Source organism: Scophthalmus maximus, chromosome 13 (assembly GCF_022379125.1).
Source record: "Scophthalmus maximus strain ysfricsl-2021 chromosome 13, ASM2237912v1, whole genome shotgun sequence".
Lineage (NCBI taxonomy): Eukaryota > Metazoa > Chordata > Actinopteri > Pleuronectiformes > Scophthalmidae > Scophthalmus > Scophthalmus maximus.
The window spans coordinates 9,837,955-9,863,971 of NC_061527.1; the positions used below are offsets into that span (position 1 = coordinate 9,837,955).

The 26,017-nt window shown below is 41.7% G+C and overlaps 2 protein-coding genes and 4 non-coding genes across 6 annotated transcripts; all 6 read left to right on the forward strand.

The window, feature by feature from the left end:
* The first annotated feature begins 8,290 nt into the window (after positions 1 to 8,290).
* nppc (natriuretic peptide C) lies at positions 8,291 to 11,797 on the forward strand. The gene is made up of 3 exons (XM_035648825.2): positions 8,291 to 8,630; positions 9,568 to 9,861; positions 11,267 to 11,797. Exons 1-2 carry the CDS (start codon positions 8,538 to 8,540, stop codon positions 9,838 to 9,840), a joined length of 366 nt encoding a protein of 121 aa, XP_035504718.1. The 5' UTR covers positions 8,291 to 8,537; the 3' UTR covers positions 9,841 to 9,861; positions 11,267 to 11,797.
* A 3,938-nt stretch (positions 11,798 to 15,735) lies between these two features.
* ncl (nucleolin) lies at positions 15,736 to 23,473 on the forward strand. Its single transcript, XM_035647938.2, has 16 exons — positions 15,736 to 15,893; positions 17,012 to 17,110; positions 17,215 to 17,311; positions 17,731 to 17,847; positions 18,189 to 18,437; positions 18,697 to 18,843; positions 19,126 to 19,209; positions 19,385 to 19,508; positions 19,679 to 19,815; positions 20,172 to 20,298; positions 20,731 to 20,867; positions 20,981 to 21,119; positions 21,457 to 21,599; positions 21,840 to 21,966; positions 22,160 to 22,458; positions 22,723 to 23,473. Exons 1-16 carry the CDS (start codon positions 15,876 to 15,878, stop codon positions 22,785 to 22,787), a joined length of 2,109 nt encoding a protein of 702 aa, XP_035503831.2. The 5' UTR covers positions 15,736 to 15,875; the 3' UTR covers positions 22,788 to 23,473.
* LOC118318886 lies at positions 17,937 to 18,073 on the forward strand. Its single transcript, XR_004795849.1, has one exon. It is a non-coding gene; the product is annotated as a small nucleolar RNA SNORA57 (small nucleolar RNA).
* LOC118318882 lies at positions 19,245 to 19,311 on the forward strand. Its single transcript, XR_004795846.1, has one exon. It is a non-coding gene; the product is annotated as a small nucleolar RNA SNORD82 (small nucleolar RNA).
* On the forward strand, positions 19,887 to 20,024 carry LOC118318883. Its single transcript, XR_004795847.1, has one exon. It is a non-coding gene; the product is annotated as a small nucleolar RNA SNORA57 (small nucleolar RNA).
* On the forward strand, positions 20,455 to 20,592 carry LOC118318885. Its single transcript, XR_004795848.1, has one exon. It is a non-coding gene; the product is annotated as a small nucleolar RNA SNORA57 (small nucleolar RNA).
* Positions 23,474 to 26,017: the final 2,544 nt, after the last annotated feature.

The window sequence follows — 26,017 nt, forward strand, 5'->3', positions numbered from 1 at the left end:
AAAAAAAAGCTCAGACAAAGGGCTTCAGTGACCTTTTGATATGTTATATATCATTTTATGTTTTATTTTCCAGTTTAAGAGATACACGGAAAATATATTGCACTTGCAATTAGAGCAGAAGTGGTAAGTGAATTATTGTGTGGTCGATCAACAGAAAATTATGGCCAATATTTTGACAAGCAATTTCATTATTTCAGTCATTTTTCAACCAAAAATACAAAAGAATCAGCTTTTGACATGTGAAGATTTCCAGCTTCATAGTTAAGGGTTTTGAAGTGATGGTGTGATATAAACAAGGAATTTGAAGTCCCCACCTTGGAATGTATAGTTAATCACTCAATTAATAACAGTTATTAATTACAAAATAATCCTCTGATTATTCCTTAATAAAATATAATAATTTACTGGCTGCAGACCCTCGTGCATATGCAAGTAATCACAAAAGTAATCCATGATGAGTCCAGAATACAGAAAATATATATAAGGAAAAACTAAAACACAATAAGTGGTCTGTTGTAATATATTTGATACTTGTACTAAAATGTGAGATATATGTGCTGAGCAGTAAATGGGATTTCATGTGAAGAGTTAATGGTGGTCTTTTAAGGTCATTTTACGAGTACATGAAATATTAAGACCTCAGTTTAAAACTGACAAAAGCCCCCTTGTTAATTTTAATAAGAAATGTTAATAATTATTATGTACACACTTGCATTCCTCTAGATTACTCTGCAATATGTTTTATGGTTGTTGTTTTTTTACCCATTGTTGTTTTCGGTCATAATACCCAGCTCCATATATTCAGGTTTAATTTTTATTTTTAAATCACTTCACAAGAGTGACTTTTAATACCTGTTTTTCATTACTCAATAAAAACACTGGTAAATTGCCCTGTCCAAGAGTCTTTGCTTGTTGACTCATTTTAAGCAGCACTTGGTTTGGAACATAAGCTTGATGCCCTAAAACCCTTCACCAAGCCTTTGAATCTCCTTTGTGGTCTTCCTGACACACATTCCTTGTTGTTCTCAAGTGGGAGTAAAAGTAGTGACCTCACGTGAAGCATCTGCAGCTCTGGATTTTAAGTTCAGCTGATTTCGGGGCTACATCACATCCTGCATGCAGTTTTGTCCGCAGACGTTACAACAGGAATGATTTTGAAATTGTTCGTCACGGGGTAGGAAGCTGTTTTTCGGTCGTAGGTTGATATTACACCTCCACGCCTCGGCTGGCTCCATTTGTTTTCTCCTGAAATACTGCTGCATTGAACAGGACTAATGGATTCCAGTGGTGCTCGAGAAGTGAATCAACCTACGTGTTTACCACAGAAATTGGCGTCTGCTTACGTTCTCCATGAACTTATAGTAAGGCTGTAACACACAGCAGTCTATGAGTGTACTTGTTTGTACCTTGCACCATACCACTGATTATAGGATTGTGTTTCAGAATGGAATGGTGAGCAGCTGAGCACAGCAGCAGAAAGGATTCTGTTGAGCTCATGAAATGGCTTTTAATACTTGCAAAACCATAAATGACATATTTTACATCCTCGTGACTCACAGCAAGTTTTAAATTAAAATTACTCATAAATTAGATAATGGTGAAATACTGTTCTCCTATAAAAATATAATTAGGGAAACACTGTGTTGTACTGTGTATGCGTGGCGGCGTTGCACTAGCAAAAAGGACACCTCACTCACAGTCGAGCAAATTATTTGAAAACCTTGATCCAAGATTATATATCTGCGATGAAATGTCCTGTTTCCATGTGGTTTTGTCGAGGCTTGTGCCACCCAAACCCCAAACATGCTTTTTTCCACATGGTTTGAAAAACACAAGTGACACACCAGCGTTAGAGTGGCTTAGAGAAAAGACTCTGCCACCAAGTATGTGTGGTAGTGCTGTGATCACTGGAATAAAGGCCCTTCATAAAAGTCTGTATATTAGTGACTTTAATAATTTTATTGGTAATGGTAACAGTGGCGGTGTAATAATAACGGGGGATTTTAAACTTGAAATAATTATTATGATGATGAAGCTATTTGTTTAAAAAAAATCAGGAGAAAATAGGCTGCCACACTGTCATCATTGGCTCAGTATTTAGCAACAAGTCCTCCAACTCATACGACCAACTATGTTGCATGTGTTTCATGCACTCTTATATGACCAAATTGACAGTTCCCTGAATAAGCGCCTCTACCGGTGACAGGAGATACGCCACAAATACTTTTCGCCCCAGAGCATTGTGGGGTTTTATTTGATTTACAAACGCATGGTGGATGAGCTTGTAAAGGTAAGAGTTATGGTTCGGGTTACATGGCAGATAATCAGCACAATTACTTTACAGAATATAAGCAAATCCATTGAATTACACATACTTGACAGACTTATCAGGTCTACGGTACGTCTACCTTTGACCTCTAGTGGCCGTGAACATAACGAACAAACCACCTATGTGGTCGTTTTTTTGGTGAAGGACAGTCTCGTATTTAGCGATGTTTGCGATACGTGTATGTGACATTGCAGTCATTTCATCTGCTAAAGACAAACCCAGTAAAATAAGAGCCAGACAGCATCTCTTGTGGTCCACAAAACAAAATATGTACAAGAATAGCTCCTGACCTAAGAGCGTCTTTCATATATTCTTCCCTCATGCCTCCAGATTGGAATGTTTTTCCAACTAAGCCAAGATGACGAGAGCAAAACATGACTCACAGGAAACAATCGGTAGTGTAAATACGATTTAAATATATGAACTGCATGCTAAATAGTCAGTAAATAGTAATGCCGTTACATGGACAGCAGCATTTTCTAAATTAAAATCTTCACGGAATAGGCAGAAAAATGTTGGTGTTTACTTGCCAACATGAGATGTTAAATCTCACAGATTTGAACATTTCGCGGATGACTGAACCTTTTCTGCTTTTTAATCACCTCAGTGTCTGCTCAAAAATCCTCATCAGTACATTTTGGTGATGGAATTACAATAAAGTGAAAACACAAGCGCATGTTTTGGAATGGGCAATAAAACTCTATTGTTCATATGACTGTATTCCACTTGTGGCTTCTTTGTCCATTGTATTTGGCTTCATGCATGGACAACACTGAACAATATTATGGAGGGGTTCCACCGCTCTGATGAAAACTCACCCACTGGACTGTCACACCTGCGTCTGAGAAAGAAGATATATGGAATTGTGGTTTTATAACGCTCCTCTGTTATTCAAAGTACAGTCATTCTTAAATTAGGGCCCGAGGAGGTCCAGGCGTCCTTGTGTGATGGATGGGGGTCCCCGGCAATTTGCTGTGATAGTGACTTTTATCTCCTTCCAATTTATTATCCCAGTTGAGAGGAAAAGACATTCTGACCTAAAAACTATTTGCAGCGGATAATGATGACACCAAAGACATTTGGGCAAGAAGAGGAGGTTTAGACTGTGTTATATTCAACATCCGTATTCTAAAAAAACATTGAGCTTGAATATTTCCAGACATGACGACAAGTTGTTTTTGGACTACATAAATGATCAAAATAAAAACTATCAGGTATCTTTGTATAATATATGTCTACAAGATGTGTATTTAGCCCATATTTGACCTAATATGGTGCATATCAACAGCACACTGAACATGTATCAGAAACGGTCCGGATTCTTCAGAGAATCACAGAGATTCTGGCCCTTTTCATGCAGTGTATCATAAATCATATCTCACAATAGTGAGAAGAGAAAGAAATATGTCAATACGTAAAAGTATAGAGCAAAAATTGTGTAAATGTAAGTCACAGGACTTTTATAAGGTTTATTAAAATGAAATTCACATGTTCTGTGTAAAATCACACAGTTGGAACAGTCAATGGTTAAATGTCACTGCTCGCTGATTGTTTATAGGAACAGCAGGGTTTGTATCCATCCACTGACAAATACACAAAACAAGATATGTGACTCACAGCACATGTCTTGTGTTTGTGAAACACAGCGGTGTCCGTTTGAGAATAACATTTTGATGCAATTTTTCACCACTTTCCAAAGAAAATTGTGTTGTAGTATCTGTGTCCGTGCGCAGGTTTGAATCTACAGAGTGGTACAAACATATTTCTAAGTTAAGGATCATCCTATACACAGGTTTAAGATAACGAATTGAACATTTCTTTGTTTGTTAAATTGTCCGCGCAAAAAACAAAACAAAACAAAATAATCAAGAGGGCAAAACCCTCAGAAAAAAAAGGTTCATTCCTGACCGTGGTCTGTGTGTATACATGAGTCTTAAGTAGCTGTCCCTCACCACTGAAAGCAAGTCCATAGTTGGCACATGCGTAAGCCTTCAGAGCACTTGTGTAAAAAGCATTAAAATTCCCCACGCAATAAAATCGTTATTTATAGGACCATAACAGCCTTGTAGTTTGTCTTACACAAACCCCAGAGAGGGAACCGAGACACTTAATCCTCCCATAGACACTCACTGCGAAGGCTACTGCAACACATGGCCACTCCACTGGTTTGTATGGCTTCCTGATGCGAACCAGTCAAGATGCTTCATTTTATTTTTCTCAGCCACATGAAAGCTACAAAAAACAGTTATTGAAAATTAAGCGGATAAGGCGTTGCGGCGAAGGCAGATCGAGGAAGGGAGGGAACGGAAGGACAGAGTGAAATAGGTGCTCTCAGTAACCCGTGTGATGTCATCGGGAAAAGCGTGTAACATTGTTAAACTGTACAAAAAACAAAAAAAAGACAAACTTGTGACACAACGCTTGCGGCACTGAGGAAGAATGTGTCACTCGTTAAAAAAACAAAATAAAGGAATTAGCAATCAGGGGGAAAAGAAATGTTCTGCAACGAAAAAAGAGGCGTCACGGACACGAGGTCAGCGGGGTTCACCAGTTTCACATTGTTGTCGCCGTCAAAGCGAGGTCGTCTGCAGATTAGTTGAGATACGAAGCTGTTCCCATTGGACTCAGCCTCCTCCACTCGCTCTCACAACAGGTACCTCAGTGTGTGAGTGGGATTTTCCAGTTGCAGTGGCTGAAAGGGACAAACCCTCAATTAGTTCATAGAAAGAGGTCAATGAGGCTTCCATTCCTCTTAAGTTTGGGAAACGAAAGCATCTCTCCTGACGATAGCTGGCATCGCCGCACTCCACTGCCACAGAAAAGCTGCGAAAGAGCATGGGTTCTGTCATTTTTGGACAAAATCTTGATGACAGGGCAAACCCAGGTCTGGAAAATTGCACATGAACATATCTTTTCATGGCCTTTTGCATCTAACTTTCCCAGCTCGCCCCCAAACATACGGTGTGCGTGTCAGTGAGTCACCTTAAATGTACAGGGACGCACAGAATGTCCACTTTCACTGCATATTCTCGCGCAAAAGGGAAACAAGCCTCTGCATACAGATGCTGTGCACTGTGGGAGACGGTGACAGAGATGTCACGAGTTGTGTGACTGGTGAAATTGTTCTCATCTATTTCAGATAAAACCGAATAAGAGCTTCAGATCCATCCAAAATGTTTCATGAGTGTCGCCTGCGAATGGTCGTGGGCAAGTAGAAGTAGCTGTATGTCCCCGTAAGTAAGGTTTTATTTTACTTTGCTCCAGCAGAATTCATTTTGATTTGTTTTCGGTTTGTTTTTTCAGAAAATTTCAGCTGTAAAAGAAAGAAAATATTGCATCTAGTCAAAATGCCAGATCATTGAGGGAGAAAGTGCCCTTAACAAAGCACACTAGCCTTTTAAATCTCCCAGTGGAGCGTCTGGAGGCGGACGACTGCTTTCAGTGAGCAGGGAAATGTGTCAAACTGTGGCTCTGTTGCGCTAAAGAGGGCAAAGCATTGGGTTGAAAAAGAAAAAGTGAGCATGTTCAGTCAACATTCTCTGAATTAATAAACGCACCTGTAATCTACTGTTTGACGTGAACCTCTTTTGTCCTCACAGACCCAGTTAGTGAACAAACACTTACATGCCGTTTCCCCCCCCCCCCACGCAATCATTTATAGTACAGTAAAAATTGCAATATTTTCATATCAGACTGCTTGGGTACACACTGTCGCTGATTGACATAACACAATAGTGTTTCCCGGTTCACGAGAGGTTCTCGGTCTGTTGTTGTAGTGTCTGGTTGCTCTGCGCTGGGAAGATTCGGCCCAGCAAATCTTTGATTTATCCCGGTGCCTACAGGAACGAGGAGAACAGCTGGATAATGATAATCGCAAGAAAGAAAAGACTAAAACTTAATCAGCGCCACGCACAGCATGACACAGTTTATAACCGGAAATGACTTGGTGGTGCAGTGCAGGAGCACTAAACAGAAGAAGAACGTGCTTTTGCTGATAGATGATTTTGTGGCACTGCGGGCAAGAGGACGGGATCTTCGATGTACATTGTTGGCGGGTTGGGTTTTAATTGGGTGCCCAATCAAGTGCCCTTGCATTTCCTTTTCCAAATAAATGTCATCGTCATGCGAGCATCACCTTTGTTTCAAAGTGAGAAACAGGCAAAACATTTTCTAGAGTGAAATTGAAATACTGGTTAAACGCAACATAAATATGATACTTTATGAGAAAATTTGGGATTGATTGACTTTTTTTCTGTCATCGCATTGCAGATGCCTAATCTCCTCTCACGCAGCCTCATTTGGGGATCTTCATAGGCTCGAGATTTGCTGTGAACAATGACTTATTTTCACAGGATGGAATTGATCCAGGAAACATGCGACTATCTGAGGGGTATTCACTTCTCAGCACAGCAAATACTGCCACTCTGTGTCCCAAATCAGATGGTGCTGCCTGGAGATTGCAGCTCCGCTCTGCAGGACCCAGACTGCTGCTCCACAATCACTCCACGCTGCAAAAAAATGACCGCTGCAAGAAGACTTCACCTCAGGGTGTGTGCATCATTTTCCTGAAGAAAAGGGCATGGGTCTCTCAGTGTGGTTTCACGTCGAGGCTCTACGCTAAGGCGTCGAGCTCATGACACCGGTTTATTAATGCGCAACTTATTTGAACACGTTTCTAGAACAATCCTGCTGGTGAAGCTATAAATGGTGCATTTATGTGGAATGATGCCAATTTAATACACATAACCATACATAGTATTTTATAGGACATGTTATGTCTTCTAACATTAGATGAAACTATTGCATTGATACCTCAGATTAACACATTCCTGTCGCCAGGTAAGTGAGAATCAATGTGAGTTTCCGCACTGTATCAGATGTTGGCTCTACTGCATTGATCTTCTTCTTCGAAGATTCCTGAAAAGTTTTATCATACCTGAAATGAAAAACTGAGTCCCAAGAACCCTATGTGCTGCTATTGTTGAAACAGACAACAAGAATTCTCAGATACTTCTCTTTGCACCAAAATATTCCAAGATATGATTTTTTACATCACTTTAACTGGACTCTGTTCAGGGAATTGATGCAATTCTGTATCAACACCGTGGGAGTAAATATTTAGGGTTGAATGTCTGTCTCTGCGTAGATCTATAACACTATTACCTAATATAACTTCTTTTAGTCTGAACCTTTTTGTGTGTGGGCAGGTGTCTGTCTGGACAGAGGCACACACACACACACACACACACACATCTAAGGCGAAAACAGCCATCACTGTGAGGCTGTGCCTCGGAGCTGTGCCTCTATTTGGTGCCTGTGGTTTCCAAAAACAAAACTAAAAAGAAATCAGCAACATCCACAAAACCATAAAAATCACAGTTGGACTCATCTCATCGCCATCAGGACGCGTTAATAATTCCTTTACGGTGAGACTTCTTTGCCCTTACTGTGAATCACGTCTGTGGTTTAAACCACCAGATGCTGTGTTCAATGGATCTGGTGCTTTTCTGAGTTGGCTATTTGAGAAAGTGTTTGGATTGAGCTTGAAACTGCATTTGATCATATAGTGGATTTCTGGAAGCTCGTTCATTTCATTCCGGCGTCACTACTTGAATTGTCACTATCAAAAGACAACATGTCACCCTCACTCCCGCAGTCGGACGTGTGACTTGTTCAGATGTTTCGCAGGGCAGGCGGCTTGGCATGTTTGAAGTCCTTTCTCTGCCAAAGTCGCTCTTCAGCCTCTTTACGCGCAGCCTTTGAAACCACCTTCGATTACAGCTGCTGCTGCTCAGCCAGAGGTCTCAAAGTTGGAGGGAGAGAGAGAGAGAGGGAGAGAGAGAGAGAGAGAGAGAGAGAGAGAAGAAGACAGTGCATTTTGATCGCTCATAGCCTATCTTGTTTCCTCCAAAGCCCCGATGACCGGAGCTTGTATCATTTAATTAATCCTTGGCATGACGTGCTCAGAGGCAGGTAGAGAAAACAGGCGGTTGGCGAGGAAGGAGGACCATTACGCAGGTTGTCATGACATCACCATGGGCTGGCTATAAAGCGGTGAGGGCTAATACACAGAGTTAGAAGAGCACTTGAGGAGCCTTGGAGTAAAGGACGGACTGAAGCCTCTTATGTTGAACAGCTGACTGGCTGCTGCTACCGTCCCTCTCTCTGAACTTCAGCGCGGAGGAATCTCAATACCAGACCTGTCAGAATGAACTTGTCGTACTTGGTGGCGTGTGGACTTATGGTCACCCTGCTTTCAGTAAGGATGGGGGCAAAACCTTTATCTCAGGCGCAGCAGAAGGTAAGGAGAAGTTATATTCTTAATACTATGAGTTGGTGGGAGCTGAATGTGTTGCGTCAGAATGTTAGTTTTACGCGTCATGTTTCTTTCTTTTTCTTTTACTTTACTTTCCAAAGAGCATTTATCGATGATTTCTTAGCCTGACAGACACCATCACCGCCTTACTTTTGCTCTCCAGCTTCATTTGTCAGATTTCGCATTTCGGCGCGCAATAAAGTAATGTGACAAGCTGTCCAAAGAAAAACGAAATTCACATTTTTTTGCGTAAATCCATTTTTAAACAAGCTTTAAGCAACATAAGTAACCGACTTTACGAGATGGAACTAACCTGGACTGAATTGTTCTTCAAAAGCAAATAATCAAGGTAAAAGTTTTGTGCGTAATCTATGGAATAATACTGAGACTTCCGAAATGAGTATTTTGAAATGAGACTTTTAGGCATTAGTACAATTTTAGATGACTGCAAGTTGATGCCACACTCTTTAGACCAGAGGAGTGGGTTTACAGGCACCTGTCTTACAGACTGTGATTTTTTGAGACTTCAGTGTCTGAAGTCTCAAAAAACTCTAAAAATGAAAAGTTCAAAATATTCATGGGAAAAAACAGCAGCATCTTGTCTAGGGTTCGTTTTTGGCCACGATACATCAGATACTCCAATAGCGCCGTGCGTAAAGAAAATGGTGAAAATGTATTACACTTTTTTCCTTTTGGTCAATGCACACAATGTTTGTAAGCGCTGAAATATGCACCAGGTCGAGGTTTTCTTTAGTTTAGTTTTTTTCAAAAGCAAACGTCATGCGAACTGCTCTGCTCAAACAAGCACCACACGTATATTTCAATGTGAACAAAAGCAAACATCTTTGCGCAGCGTATTTATCCAAGAGATACATCGTTTTGTATATTTTACAACTCTTTTTTTATCCAATCTTCTCTCTAGTCTCTTAGAAGTTTGCTGGGCGAGGAGCTGGCGGAGTTTCTGGAGTCAGAGGAGCGGGAGAGGCGACTAGATGCTGTGCGCTCTCGGATACGGTTACTGCGAGATGTGCGCATGGACACCCGTGCAAGGGGGATGTGGGCTCGCCTCCTTAACGACCAGCCCCCGCCGAGAAGACACAAATCGGGGAACAAGAAAGGGGGCTCCACGTCGCGGAGTGGCTGCTTCGGACACAAGATGGACAGGATAGGAACCATCAGCGGCATGGGCTGCTAGAGCCAGAGCAGCACTGTGATGGTGAGTTCACATCACTGTCCCACTTCAGCCTTTGATAGGTTCTCTGTAACCTGTCTAACTGATGTATGAAGTAAGGTTCCGTGAATTAAGACAATGTGAAATAGAAGAATGGATGGTGGGAAGGTGGGAAGGAGGAGAACATTTAAAAAAAAAAATCAAAGAGCAAAGATTCTGAAGGGCAAAGGAAAGAATGAATGGAGGAAACCAAGAAGGAACATAGGATGGAGAATGGATCCAACTTACATTTTCTGTTTTTGTCACTAAGAGTCACCCAACAGACTTATAGCCTGAAATGTCGAATGGAAAAAGAAAAAAAAAAACAAAGACGAAGAACAGAGAGTGAAAGTGGGAAAAGAAAAATGATTTCTGACGCTGTCTCAATGGTCCGTCATGCGTCTAGTGTATAGATGCAGAAAAAGGACCGAGAGATGTACGAGAGCGAGGAATGTAGGGTAAGAAACGAAACAAAAAAGAAGGAAACAAAAACTATCAGACAAAAGATGTTCAGGTGAGATCAAAGATTTTTCTTGATGTTGTCTCAGGACCCAAAGTTAAGGGCAGTTTAGAATAAACATCATGTCTTAGTACAGCAAGTGGAGAGTGATGACCATGGTGGTGTTCTGTCAGTCGGGGTCAAACCCCCTTTAAGACGGCTGGGAAGTCCACTCAGTCTGATGTAAACTGACGTATGGGAAACAATCCAGTGGGTACTGAGGAAGTCCACTCTTGTGTTAATACACATCATCATGAATGATCCCATGTGCTCCATCTAGGAAATTGCAGGAATATATCATGTTGAAGAAGAAAAAAAGAGGTGAGGGAGAGATGGAGGAAGTGGGGATGCAGACGGATCCGGCCCTTCACACATTTATACGCACACTTGGAAAAAAAATACAGCATCCTGTGGTGGCCGGGACCCTTCCGGGAAACTTATTCTCTTTACCCATGTGATTTTAACAAACACTACAAAGGGGCCGTGGGGGTGAATACAGTAATGAGGAAGCTACAGGTGACGCACAGTTAGTCCTGATGCTGGAGGCCGTTTTGTGTCTGAGGCCAACTGGGAAGTCCTGATGGGGGAGTGTGATATTGTGACTAACGTTTACAAGTGTGTGTGCGTGTGTGTGTGTGTGTGTGCGTGTGTGTGTGTGTTTTTCATAAGTTGACACCCATCTTTCCTCCCCAACGGGCCACAGTGTATCTCCAATGTGTTTGTCAGAGGGTGAAATGGTTCGGTTACGAAGCATTTTTGCGCACTGGAAAATAAATGTGGAGATTCCCAGAGGGATGAGTGACAGATGAGCAGACATTATATAAAAAAATGTGAAATGACAGAGTGAATTCATTTGTGTTTATTGTGTTTTTCTAATGTCACCTCTCCTTTCTCCCTCTGTTTCCTCTCCAGATCTCTGGACGACAGTTTTGGTTCAGTTTGTTCTCAACTGACGGGGAAAAAAACAGAAAAAACTCACCAAGAGACAGATTTTCGGTACGAAAGTCAATACGACCAGCATAAACAAAGACTGAGATGGCAATGCTACAAAACCCTCATATAAATATATATATAATAAATATTCAGTATATATACATATATACATGTATGTATACCATACAGAATCGTCAACAGATAAAAAACGCAGATGCATACGACAAGATGACGGACAAAGGTGTAAAAACGTCAAACTGCAAAGCTGTATATTGTTGCTGCTGCTGTACATTCATGTACTTCATCTTCCCCTGCATAAATGTATTTATGTTTTAAAAACTATTTATATGTTTATAAAAAAGAGATATTTATAAATATGAGTTTTATTTATGTAACATTTTGAAAATGGACGCAAGCTGCAGGTCAATTCTGTTTGTAACTTTTTCTTTTTGTCTCAAATAGTTGTAAATGTTTTCAAAAATGATAAAAAGAACATTCCATGTGCACTTACATGTATCCTCTCGGGGTTTTATGTTTCAGTGACACTGGTGAATTATACCAATTGAACGTTTTCTGCACGGTACCTGGCTCGAAAAGTTGAGCCTTTTTTTCAGCTTGACCATCTTAAAACTTAGAGCAGATTTTTGAAAATATTTTCTTAGAGAGTTTCTACACCAATAACAGTAACAGTAAAACTGGCAACCTATGGAGTGGCATCTAGTATATGGAATAGTGTCCAAACACCATGTCTGTGGAGATTCACATTTATCCAGGTCATAGTTATCTACAAGTGTGTTGAATCAGGAGCAACTGGAGAAGAAGCTTCTTGGATGAGAAGGGAAACGTCCTCACAAACCTGCAACCAGGTCCAGTTTCTCCTGATTCAACACCCTTGTGGATATGCACCAAAATCATATTAAATTATTCTGTGACGGCAAGTTGGATAGTTCAATAGTTTTCTCTGCATTTGACCTGGACCTCTGAGAGTAGGTGCTGTATGAAGGGCATCACACTCTGCAGTTCAACATGAGCTATACCAAAAACCAAGTGTTGAGCCACTTTGAGAATTAATAACTAACTCTGGTATTCACAAATGAATAACTCAAAGAAAAATTGAGATATAACATTGCACATCATAATTGATAGACTTAACATGAGAGCAACAACGTAAAAGTTTAATTTTCAAATCACCAGTCACGCAATAGCTAGGAAGTCAGTGGGCCAGAGTCTCAAACGTAGACACGTCCATGGTGTTATTTTGCTCCACAAGATGGAGCAGAATAGATGATGAGGGTTATTTCAGGTTTTGTGGCAGTGAATCTTAAAACATGGCTCCAAGTCAAGCCACCAGGCACACAGCATTAAGTTTCCTTTATTTGCATAGCAGTTGGTATAACATGAAACACCACCAGATATGACATTTGCAAAGGTTGAGTGATTCAGTTGATGATTATTTTCACAACTAATTAATTTTTCCTTTGTGTTGAAGGACACAAAAGAAAGAGCTTCATAATATTAACAGCGGTGAGATTCTATCCACAAGTTTTTATGAATAAAAATGCAATTCATCATGATATATTTCTTCCTTGTCACTGGCAAATTAGACAAGAAATGTTCTTAAACACACACACAAGCGCACAATGTGCTCTAGTAATGGAAGGGAACAAAAGGTAACACTTGGATTCGATCATTACAGACTTGTGACAATATAGAGGCTACATTTACTGTACACTGAAAAGGTGACACAAACACACCTCCTGCAATTGGTGAATTGAACACATGGTCACAAAAAGGTGAGAAAAGAAAGAAGGCAATGTGGGCAACCGTGATGACACCTTTCAAACATGGATAAAAGCTTCCTGCAAGTTGAAGCGAACCAACACGGAAAGCTGCTAAAACGTATCCCGTAGAACAAAATCAGCACCACTGTTCCATATTGTTGTTAAGCTGAAATGTGTTAATTAAAGGTTTGTATCAAAGGTCTTTAACGGCCAGCGTACAAAGATGAATAACCCGCCCCCCAACCCGGTCAAAGACCGTTCAAAAGCTGCACAACAACACCAGGAGAAAACTGAACAACTCAGCTTCAGCAAACACTGGCGGTGTTATGACCATGCAGCTGAAACTGGAGCATCTCTAACCATATATAAAGCATTTGGGGCTGAATTTATGTAAAATGGGTCTTATAAATATTTGATGTTGGTATTTTAGCAGGACTGATTTGCATGAAAGTTTTCAATGGAGGATTGAAGGATTTTTTCATCACTGAGAGACATGACACTCTCTGAGTGCTCTGTTTGAACCCTAATAGAAGGTTAGATGAGATAGTTCAATTTCCTCTACAACTCAGAGAACTACATCTCATTTTTTGCATAAAAAATGTCCCTGTATCTCAAAGTCTAGGAGACAGAATGAAACTGCTTTGGACAATGGATCCTTATTGTTTACTTTGGGGTGTTAGTGTGTGTCATTCTGGATCAAATGCTTGATCCACCTCTTAATCCGCATCTGCACCAAGATTAAAGGGTTTCATCACATGCCCAGGCCCCATCCCTCCACCAAGTTGGGATGGAATCAGATGGTGTTTGTGTAACACTGTTAATGAATAAACCAACAAACCAACAAAAAAAACACAGGTGAAAATATAACCTACTTGCCGGAAAAAAATGATTTGCATTGAAACGGACAAAATATCAAGATAAAAACAAGAAAAATGTTGACTTTATGAGAGAACACATGTGAGTAAAAAATCTTCTTGCCTGTATACGCATGAGAAGCATATGGACAGCAGGTTGGACAGACCTTTATTCACAGCAGACAATTTGACTTGCCATTAAACACAGATGTAACTAATCACATTGATGAGCCATTTAATGTCCCAGCACGCAACATCAATAAAAAAAGATGCATAATACCACGTTCGGATGGCACAAAATACTTATGTGCTACACTTATAATTCATCATCAGCATCCTGCATTAGGAATTGTTGACAGGCTTAACTCACTTTGAGACTCCAGTAATGAAAGAGATGCCATGGTGGTTGAGACGGAATATATTTCTCTACCCAGCGCTTTGTGAAATAAGTGAGCGATGTAAAACGCAATGCTGCCTCTGTGTGGTGTTGAGGGTTAATTACTCAATGTGCTGTTCATATCCCCTGGGAGTCAGCTGGCTCCCATATTTTACACCTCATCAGACAACTGACAATCATGGTCACCTTTCCAAACCATTTCCTATTTTTATTTGGCGCATAAATGTGACACAGAATTCATTATGATGTTGCTTTTAAAGGAAGACTGTGCAATATAGGATCAAAACCTCCAGTATATGTACTAAAATGGATGTTGTGCTGAGAGGTTCAACTGCTGTTTCCAGTTGGAAATTTAAGCCAACATCCTCTAGATGACAAGTACTCATGAAAAGGTTTTCCTTGTTTTATCGTTGTTTAGTTTATTTCCATTTACGGCGGAAAAACATATCATGTAAAAGTAATAAGAATATAAAATAAAATCGTTTTATTTTATTTTACTTAAGCTTAAGTACAGCTGCAGTCTACTATTAGAAAAATGGACATCAAATCATATGAGCACAGGCTCATCACAGTGTTACATTCTTATATTATTGCAGCACCATTACTGGTGTATTAATGTAAAAGCATATATTTTATTGTTGAGCCAAGTTGAGGAGGATCTATCTTACTTACATTTTTGGTTATAATTTTTTTTTGCTAAGCATTAACAGTGTGTCATATTACCTGCAAAGTAACTTTATGGCAACTATATTACAACAATAATAAGTTCAGTGTTTTCCTCTAGAAGTAGAAATATATATATATAACAGCACAGAGCCTGGCAAACAAAGTAATTTATCGAATGTACCTATAACACTGCTATTGCGTAATACACAGATGGTTGTGCAGTGCTCCGCGTGGTAGGGAAACACATGGGTGCGAGGGCTGATGGTAACTGGCCCAGACCACGTGGTTCATATAAACAGCTGCATGGAACACGTAGACGTGACGTGCTGTGTGATCGTACCCCAAATAAAATGATAGAATTAACTCATTTTTAAATTCTAATTATTCAAGGTTAAATTACATGACTACTCTGGGGGAATAAATTCAGGCTTTGTCTTTATTTTGAAATGAAGTTTGATTTTTGTTTTTCTCGGCAGAAACCACAGTTACATATGAGGTTTTTTTTTTTACATTGATGAATTACTTCATTTTTCAAATTTATGTATATACATATCTGTCTTTATTTTTTTTATATTTTATTTGTAATCTTAGATGAACACAACTCGTTTGTTTGTGTGCAGTAATAAAAACCCCATGTCGCATGTCTGAGTAGGCGAGGCGCGGGCACGCTTGCAAAAATCGTTCCGGCCTGTGATTGGACACCGCGGTCATGTGGGCGGGTCGGCGTGAGCGCGCAGGGTAGGAGAGTAAGCAGCGCGCCTCCGCCTGGTCTGTCTTTCCTGCCCCATGTACCAGTGAGTCGGTCGAACCACGTGCATGCGTCAGCCGCTCCGTTACTTGTCTACAGACGTCCAGTTCCTCGTGTTTTCGCGGAAACACACGACAACACCATGGTGAAGTTAGCAAAGGTAAGAGGGAGATGTCGTCTTTTGTCTCTTTTTACAATCGTAGCAGCGTGTGTCCGCGATAGAAATGTGGCCCCCCGTGTTTCCGCGCGAGGCCTCGATGGAGAAGTTACTGCGTGTTGCAGGAAAACGAAACAAACGTCGGTAGGGGGAAAGATGTGCCCCCTCGTGTCTTTGCAGCGTGTATTTTCTGTTTTTAATGAACTCACTCCTCGGCCGGCAGAATTTTCTTTTGTGAACGCCGAACGGGGGGGATTGCACCGTCCTGCTCGATCGCTCGCTCTCGGCCGTGAGCAGCCATGTTTGGTGCCGTGCAGACGGCGGTTCTCCGGCCTGCTAACCCTCGACACACGACGGCATTCAAATGCGCGCTCTCGACTTAATCACCGCGGGCTTTCAGATGCGGAGAATAGAGAATGAATCTAGCGGATGGATATCATCCAGTAAGGCAGCGCGATCACCGCGGGGCCTTTGAGGTTCAGAGAATTAGCTCAACACGTTGTTGATACGATGTTAGCATTAGCATTTTTTTTCTTCCGGTCAACGCTCCCAACGCGGAGCTACACGCTCATCTCCGTCGACGTGTCGTCATGCAGATTGTTTCACGGCGTCTCCCCTTTTTTTTTTTTTAAATCGTCGACACTAATGTGGGAAGTGGAGCCTTTTTTTTTTTTTGGTGGGTCGCCGTCGTGCGCGTCGAGGCTCGTCCGCTAATCGCAGAATTGGCCCAGCGTGTTAGCATCTCCACCTCCTGAGCCTCCACGTGGGTTGTGCGCCTGCTCCGAGTGACACACGAGGCGAAGAAGCAAACCCCCGCCGCCCTCCATGTGTACAGCCCCTGCTCAACGCGGTCCATTCACAGCACGTACAATCAATAAAGAACAAATATATATATTATTAACATCTCAATTTTTTTTTTAATCATCGAAGTGGGTGGTCGCGGTGTTATCTTTGAAGTGCCACATGGTGTACTCTCCACCCCCATGTGTGCAAACACGCGGAAGCCGCTCACCTGGAGTGCATCACCCCTGGATCTTTACTGGATAGCAAAACCCGTGGAAGCATAATTCTTTGATTTTCTGTTCATTTTTTGTACATTTTGCCAATTTTTTTTTTTGCAGGCAGCGAGCAAGCAATCAGCTCAGAAGAAAAAGGCCCCTCCGCCCCCCAAGGAAGTGGAGGAGGAATCCAGCGAAGAGGAGAGCAGTGAGGAGGAAGAGGTACATCGTAGTAGAGTCTGGCAGTTTTAAATTGTGGGGGTTTCTGCTAATGTAACTTATAATCAACGGTGCATGTGTTTTTTCCCTTTTTTTTCTTCAATTAGGCTCCTCCAGCTAAAGCGGTGAAGAAAGCTACGCCCGCCAAAGCAGTTAAAAATGGTACTGCTGCCAAAAAGGCAGAAAGTGAAGATGACGATTCTGGTGAGAAATGAAATTCAATTCCCTTCGTCTATTGCATAGGGGGGATCTGTCTGAGTTGAACATCTGTATAGTTTTGTCAAATTGAGTGTCTGCCCAGCTGCATGCCGTCAGTGGCAAATTATTTTATATCGTGTAATTCATGTGTTGGTTAGACATTGATGCACATGATATACAGTTTTTTTACATTCCATATTTGAATGTAAATGCAATATTAAGTCCTGTGAGTTAAATATGCACTCTCTAGATATAATCCACCAATGCAGCTAGCATGCTAATTTTTTACATATACTTATATGCTATTTTGATATATTCTGTGACAGGTGATAAATCCCATACATTAAGTGTGGATTTATTTCATGCCATCATCTTGACTATAAAATCAGGCGACTAAGTCTTGTCCATTGTCATTCATCCCACAGAGGAGTCCGAAGAGGAGGCCCCTCCACCAAAGAAGACCCCTGCAAAATCAACACCAGCTAAACCCGCACCAGCCCCCGCCAAGGCTGAGGAGTCAGATGACGACGACGATGAGGATGGTAAGTGCTGCAGGATAGTTTTGACCAGTGAATTATCTTTTTACAAAACTGGTTCTGTATACAGCATTTCTTGATATTAGTCCACGTAACCTCCATTTCTTGGCATGCATGTGGTTGTTAAGTACTCGTGTGTGTATGTTTGGAGGAATAATGAATGCAGTGCTATGTCTTCGGTACCGGTGTGTGTTATCGTCTGCCGGTTCTATCCTCAATCGCTGTGACATTCTTGCCTCTGGTGGCTTTTGGTTGAGTCCAGGGGGTTTTACGTCTGAAAATATTTCTCTCATATGATATCTTGCACTTTATGCTTTAAGTCAACAATTTCAACGTGTGTTGTCTAGACGAAGAGTCAGAAGAAGAGGCCCCACCACCCAAAAAAGCAGCCAAGCCTGCCAAAGGTGCTGCAAAGCCCCCAGTGAAGGCCAAACCGGCAAAGGAGCCCTCTGACGATGAAGATGACGAAGACGATGATTCAGAAGAAGAGGCCCCACCTCCCAAGAAGGCTACTCCAGCTAAACCGGCTGCCAAGGCCGCAAAGGCCAAGCCTGCTAAAGATGACGACGATGATGAAGACGACGACGGGGAAGATGGTCAGCGCCAAGGCTTTAATTTCTTGTATTTTTAATAATGAAATGAAAATAGGTCGAGCATCTATATAAGTGATGCTAAGTTGGTGTGAAACTGCTGGCCTGGAAACCAGTCAACCCTATATGATGATCAACAAGGGACTTAATACTGATAATGTGTGATGTCACCTCGTTATTTGTCTGATTCCGTCTGTCATGGGTTTGAATTTGTTAAAACGAGCGATCTGAAAGATATTTTAACATCGTGTCTGCTGCTTCTCAGACTCTGAAGAGGACATGGACACCACTCCTGCTCAACCCGCCTCCAAGGCAAAGAAGGCAGGCATGGTCAAGGCCAAGGAGGAGTCAGAAGAGGAGGAGGAGGATGATGATGAAGATGATGAGGAGGAGGAGGAAGATGACGATGATGGTAAGTTTCGATAATGGAAAAATAATTCTGGGTCACCTCCCATTAAATTCTAAATTAAGCTAACCATTGAATTCATTTCCTAGACATGACATATTTCTTTTTTCCACTAATTTTTCATGTTTCCTTCTAATTTGTTATCTGTCTTCAGCATGTGTGCATATGTTAGACGTTGCGTTCTAAAGTCATATTAATGATGCCTGACACATGGACCACAATCATGAAGGTCTCCCACAGTTTTAACTCCGTCAATATTTCAATTATGCAACCCTCGTGTCTTGACAGAAACCCCAGTGACCCCTGGAAAGCGGAAGGCAGACTCCAAAAAGGACACACCGCCTGCCAAAAAGGCAAAGGCAGAAGGCGAAGGTAAGAATAAACACATGGACCTATCAATCAAATGTTGACATAATGATGATCAACAAGGGACTTAATACTGATGTGTGATGTCACCTTATCATTCTGAATCTCGCACAATTGATTAAATTGATGTAATTTTAGACACGGATAAAACTCAACGGAACTTCAATCTTCCATTCGCCAGGTTTCTGTCTGTTTGTTGGAAACTTGAACTCCAACAAAGACTTTGATGAGATCAAATCATCCCTGCGGAAGTTCTTCTCCAAGAACAGCCTTGAGGTTGCCGATGTCCGGTTGGGAGGATCCAAGTAAGTAATCGATAAATAGCACCTATATTTAAGCTTTACTGTGAACATACATCTATGGGCGGAAATCCAGTCATCTAGTTTAGATGTTCAAATCTTTTTAAATATTTTATTTTAAAAAAGTTTTACTTTTCAAGCAAAAATGCTTAATTGTTCATGACTTGCCTCAACAGGAAATTTGGCTATGTCGAGTTTGAATCTGAGGAGGACATGCAGAAGGCAATGGAGCTCAATGGCAAAAAGCTCATGGGCCAGGAGCTGAAGTTGGACAGGGCCCGGAGCAAAGACACCTCACAGGAGGGAAAGAAAGGTAAATGACCCATCAGTGTTTTTGCACATATGGTTAGCTAAGGTAATTCCTCCCAATACCAATGTCCACACCCTCCATTTCTTGGCATACATGTGGTTATTAAGTACTCATGTGTGTAATGTTCGGAGGAATAGTGAATGCAGTGCTATGTCTTCGGTACCGGTGTGTGTTATCGTCTGCCGGTTCTATCCTCAATCGCTGTGACATTTTTGCCTGTTGTGGCCTTTGGTGGGGTCTAAAGAGGTTTTACTTCTGAAATGTTTTCTATACGATGATGTCTTGCACTTTAAGTTTACAATTTCAATGTGTATATCTAGATGAGTCAGAATGCTGACATCGACATTTGTGTTCCACAGAGAGGGATGCACGGACTCTGTTTATAAAAAACCTTCCTTTCTCTGCGACGCCCGATGACCTGAAGGAAATCTTTGAAGATGCCGTTGATGTCAGGTTACCCCAAGGCCAGAACGGTTCAAACAGGGGGTAAGAAGAAGCCAGCATATAACTTCTAATTAACCTTTTTGGTCCAGATCACACCACTAGGAAGGTTTACAATGAAATACAAGAAAACTCCACCAGTTAGTTTAGTTTAAAAAGATAAGTCGCAGGTAGTTCGTCCCAATACCAATGTCCACATAACCTCCATTTCTTGGCATACATGTGGTTGTTAAGTACTCATGTGTGGAATGTACGGAGGAACAGTGAATGCAGTGCTATGTCTTCGGTACCGGTGTGTGTTATCGTCTGCCGGTTCTATCCTCAATCGCTGTGACATTTTTGCCTGTTGTGGCCTTTGATGGGATCTAAAGAGGTCTTACTTTTGAAAAATGTTCTCTAAGATGAAGTCTTGCACTTCAAGTTTACTATGTCAATGTGTGGTGTCTAGATGAGTGATCTTCTCTTCTCCATTGACAGCATTGCCTACGTTGAGTTTAAATCTGAGGCCGAAGCAGAGAAAATGCTGGAGGAGGCCCAGGGAGCTGACGTCCAGGGAAGGTCCATCATGGTTGACTATGTCGGAGAAAAGAGTCAGAAGGGGGCAAAGGTGGCAGGTAAAGCCTCTAGACATTTTGCACAGCTATGCAAGGTTCATTGGTTTAAAATGGGATGAGAGAGGGAGCTTGTTCTTCATCTTTGTCTCACCGGTTGCGTCTTGCGTCCTCAGTGACAGGAGGAGGAGGAGGAGCCAGTAAAACGCTGGTAGTGAACAATCTTTCCTTCAGTGCCACAGAGGAAGTCTTACAATCCACATTTGAGAAGGCTGTGTCCATAAGGATTCCACAGAGAGATGGCAGACCCAAAGGGTAAGGATCTGGTCAAATGTACACGAATCATCCTATGGGGTTTAGAAATGTATTGGATTTCCATCCTTGTGTCTGGCATTCAGTCTAAACCTTCTCATGAGCTCCTCTTAATCTAACTCATGATTCTGCATGGATTCGCACGAGAAGCAGAGCCACTGCACAGTTAGAACAGACTAGCCACAGTCCCAAGTGGCTGTTGCGTATGTTTGCTGTGCTACAACTAGAAATGTATAATTGATGAAATATTTGACAATAAAATTCAGTTAGGCACATTGCACTGGTTTTTGATGGATAAAAGATGTTCACTCTTAGCTAATACATACTTCCATTATTTTAGTTTTGCATTTGTAGAGTTTGAGAGCGCAGATGATGCCAAGGACGCCCTGGAAAACCTCAACAACTCAGAAATTGAAGGCCGGACCATCAGACTGGAGTACAGCCAGAACAGTGGTGGCAGAGACGGGGGAAGAGGAAACTCTGGTAGGTCTTCAAACTGGACCTTCATGTTGGGATATTATCCCAAACTGACTTGGCCAGATGTGATTAGTGCTTGACATCCTGAAACTCTCTGATGATTCAAAGATTGTCAAGTCCTGACCTGGTCTGTACATTCAACAGAATCTATTTGAAGCATTTGTATTTGTCAAATTTTTTTTGCGTTGGATAGAATCATATTGAGCCAAAAAAGCTGTAGATTAAATTATTGCTTTTTGTGTCCAGGTCCAACAAAAACCCTCTTCGTCAAAGGTCTCTCTGAGGACACGACAGATCAGACCCTTAAAGATGCATTTGAGGGCGCTCACGCTGCCAGGATAGTCACAGACAGAGACACTGGATCATCTAAAGGGTAAGTCTGAAGAGGCGTAAACATTCCCTCCGAATCCTCGAGCTTCTCGTGAGCGCCACTCTGTACACGAGTCACGGGGAATGGATTCGCGTGAGAAGTAGAGCCAACTCGCAGCTAAAACAGGCAGCTACCCAAGTGGAAGTTGTCCATGTCTGATGTAGATAGTAACACGCCATCTGTCTTTCCCCCGCAGCTTTGGCTTTGTAGATTTCGACAACGAGGACGACTGCAAGGCCGCCAAGGAGGCCATGGACAATGGAGAGATTGATGGCACCAAGGTGACTTTGGACTATGCCAAGCCCAAGGGTGAAGGTGGCTTCCGCGGAGGCAGAGGTGGCGGTGGATTCGGCGGCGGAGGATTTGGAGGTCGCGGTGGCGGCAGAGGTCGTGGCGGATTCGGCGGTGGATTCGGAGGCCGCGGTGGGGGCAGAGGTCGTGGTGGATTCGGTGGCCGCGGCGGTGGTGGAAGAGGAGGACGCGGCGGCTTTGGAGGTAAAGGAAATTGTTGGATTTGAGGGAGGAAAGAGCACAGATTTGATTTGACTGCAAAGCAGTGTTGCCCAAATTCCAGGTTGGATCTGTAGGCAATATGTTAACTCCAATGTTGTATTAGAAAATAAATGATCAGAGTAACCATCAATACCTCAGGGGCTGATGGGAACTAATGTCACAGTATTTTCATGGCATCAGACTTAGATATAACTTACATGCACTGTTTCTATCTGTTTAACGGAGTGGTCTTTGTTTATGTTTTAGGTGGAAGAGGTGGTGGTGGATTCGGAGCCAAACCCCAGGGGAAGAAAATCAAGTTTGATGACTAAGTCATTAGTCTATTTTACTTTTTGAATGGACTCTGGTTTCATCTATTTTCAGAGCTTTTGGACATTCCAGAAAGCGTCATTGATAAATATTTAACTGTTTAATGGGCATTTTAGCCCTTTATTTAGATCCTTCAACCTTCCCCACCCTTGTGTGCCAGAATGGTACTTCTGACCTTTTCAACTCGAGTACTGCTTGCGAGTACTGAATGTCCCAATTGCAAACTGCAGCTCTCGCCCTTACTAGCTTACTTTACCGAAGGAGTAAAATGGAATGGGTCTGGCAAATGAGTTTGCTGTGAAAATGTGCGTCTTTGTCAGATACATTGTGTAAATTTAAACAGTTTGTATGATTTAATTTTACCTTTTGTAAAAAAAAAAACAACAACCATACACCTGTATCAATATGTTTTGTTTTTATTTCTTATTCATTTTAGTTTGCTTTAGACGCTACGTTTTACTGTAATGTGCAAAGCATATTTTGATAGTTTTGAGACATGGGTGTTTAAAGAAAATGGCAAAGATGTTCATGTTTGTTTGGTGGGGCACAACCAGTGTCTGAGTCAGCGGAAAAATTACCGTATCTATGTAACATAAAATATTTGTAGTGCGTTGACTAATTTTTCCCATCTGAGAATCTGAAGATTTTCATGTTATTGAATAAAACCTTGTAGGTGGTGATTTTTAAATGTCATTGCACTCATCAATCAGCCATTGTGTATCTGCCATGGAATACATCATCCTTGAAATCAATTTGTGCCTATGGTCTGTTGAGTCGGCACAAACACATCTGGAGGTTTAATTAATGATGCCATATAAATTGTTATGGTAGTTTATAATGGTGTCCAACTTGACGAGAAGACTGGAATGGGATATAAACCTAAGCAAATAAATTGGTCCACAAGTAACGGGGAGCGAAATGAAGCCATAGCTAACCTCTGTGATTCGTTAATTTGTTGCATCACTGTCACAGGATTAACAGATGGATGGTGAACTTTCTCCACTAGGTGGCAGTGTCTATCTGGTAGGCTTTTTGTGTGCTACCCCTTGGACCTGGGCCAATTTTTGTCATATTACTTTGACAAAGTTGCACCTTTTTTCGCTCTAAAGGCTGAAGCTACTCACGTGGTTTATGGGCAGTTGGTGGAACTCTGCCAGTTCCAGTGTCATAGCCATGGAGTGCGAGTGTGTGCAGACGATGGCGTCCTAAAATGTAAATTTGTGCCACGATGAAATCAGCAAGCGTATACAAGGTCTTAATTCTAATGAAAATCATGTAGTTGAGCGTGACATGGACCTTGTGGCGAAACCAAAAGTAAATATCAAACCTTTAGAAACTTTTTTTGCTGCTTGATACAGAAAGTACTCCCAGTGCTTCAGCTATTGTCTCCAAAAGTAGTCGACTGCCAAATTTAACCTCGTGAAACAATAACAGGCTGTGCAACTGGCCCACCCACTAGTCAATAAAAAAAAAAATGTTTTCAGAATTGTTGTGCTTGAACATTGAAGAAACTTGACCTGTGTCCAGTAGCTGTAGCTGTACTTGAACACACTGATTTCTAACTGGGCCTGAGCTGCTGAGCAGGTGTCCCATGTCGGTGACACCACCACACACACGGACAGCAGAGCGCTGTTATCCCGTGGCTCTGCTTTCTCAACAGGGACCTTTGTCCCTGAAGGTGCCTGGGTGGGAGGCACTGACGATGGCACCCACTGAATACCTCTATTTAGAGATGTGCTGCAGTGACCGAGGTCATGCTTGATTTTCTCTTAGGCGTTCTGTCAGCCTTCTAGAATGGCCCGCGTGCTTCTCCTTTCGTCTGTGTTCTGCTTCATGTTTTTATCTTTCGATATGACCTTTTTTCAAACGGTCATATCCATATGGGGAAGCAGAAGACAGAGCTTATAGCTGAACGAAATCCAGATGCAACCGGTGACCAGCAGATGTCTTTTAATCCGGAACAATCAAATAAGGAAGCTTGATGAAAAATCTATATGTTCTTCAGTACAATAATAAAAAGCCATGCTAGACGCTAAGATGAGGGTGCTTAACCTTTTCCCCTCGTATTTTATTTTTCAGTCGAACATTGTGAAGAGGAGAAGACAAAGGCCTCTGATTTGTGAAGTGGTTTGGTCTTAAAAGGGCCACTCTATAAACAGGAGCATAATGCTCAGGAAACTCTCCACAATGGATCTTTGTTGAGTACGTGGTGTCCTATGGCACGGACGTGCTATGAAGTCACATTGCCTCAGTCCGTTCTCCAGTGAAATGCCGGGGGGGAGCTGGGGGACTGCGCTGTCTTTATCTAATGAGTATGTACACAAATAATTTCCCTTACCTTTCCTGGAGGTTAGTTATATAAAACACGTGCTTTGATGGCTCATTTCTGTAAGAACAACTTATGCATAATTCTTCATTGCTGCGGCATGACTCTGGCCACTTGCAGTCTCAAATCAGATGAGTTGAACTGATATCAAAAGATTGACCTTTAATAAGCCTTATTGTTTGGCATTATTATCCAATAGCAAAAGAGAATTAGAATTTCGCTTGAGCCCTTTTATTTGCATCACGAGGTAAACTATGTGGACTAATATATTGATTATCATATTTGTATATGCATTATGTCGACGGCAGTGATAAGATCATTGTTTCCATTGTTTTTGATTCATTTGTAATGAACAATCTCCGCTTCTCTTCGTCCTCCATTCAAATTGTCTTTGCTGATGGTTATGGCGATTATTTAGGTCCTTTGTCTAGGTGTTTGTGCCCGTGCACTTTTCTGTTGTTTTTTTTCTGTCCTTTTGACGTTTTTTGTTAATCTGTGGAGGACACAGGTTGATTTTTTTCAAACTTGGGTAATCATCCATTGAACTACTCTGTGTTTATTTGATATCACATCCGTGTGATATGGAACACTAACCTTTACCTTTGAAGAAAGTCAAGGGCTGGTGTGAAACCTTGCAGTCCCTTCCAGCTGATCCACTGACCAGGCCGACATCAAAAGCTTCCTCCAATTAGTGTCAACAAATACACAGCTCCTGGTCTGCGGGCAGGCTTGGAAGCTCGGTGTGTACTCGCATACAAATATCATCACCGAAGTGGGACATTTAGACTAAATAATGGTAAAGTGTGACCGGTGGTCGATAGGTCAGTTCTCTCTCTCTCTTTTTGTGTTTCATTTACTGGAAAAATGCAGCACCAAGTGTTCAAAGATCGCGTTACGCAAAGGTAG

Coding starts and splice junctions, on each gene's coding strand:
- nppc (XM_035648825.2), top strand. CDS start 8,538: ATGAACTTGTCGTACTTGGTGGCGTGTGGACTTATGGTCACCCTGCTT. Junction 8,631..9,567: donor TATCTCAGGCGCAGCAGAAG/GTAAGGAGAAGT, acceptor TCTTCTCTCTAG/TCTCTTAGAAGTTTGCTGGG.
- ncl (XM_035647938.2), top strand. Junction 17,111..17,214: donor AGAGCAGTGAGGAGGAAGAG/GTACATCGTAGT, acceptor TTCTTCAATTAG/GCTCCTCCAGCTAAAGCGGT. Junction 21,600..21,839: donor CGGGGGAAGAGGAAACTCTG/GTAGGTCTTCAA, acceptor TTTTGTGTCCAG/GTCCAACAAAAACCCTCTTC.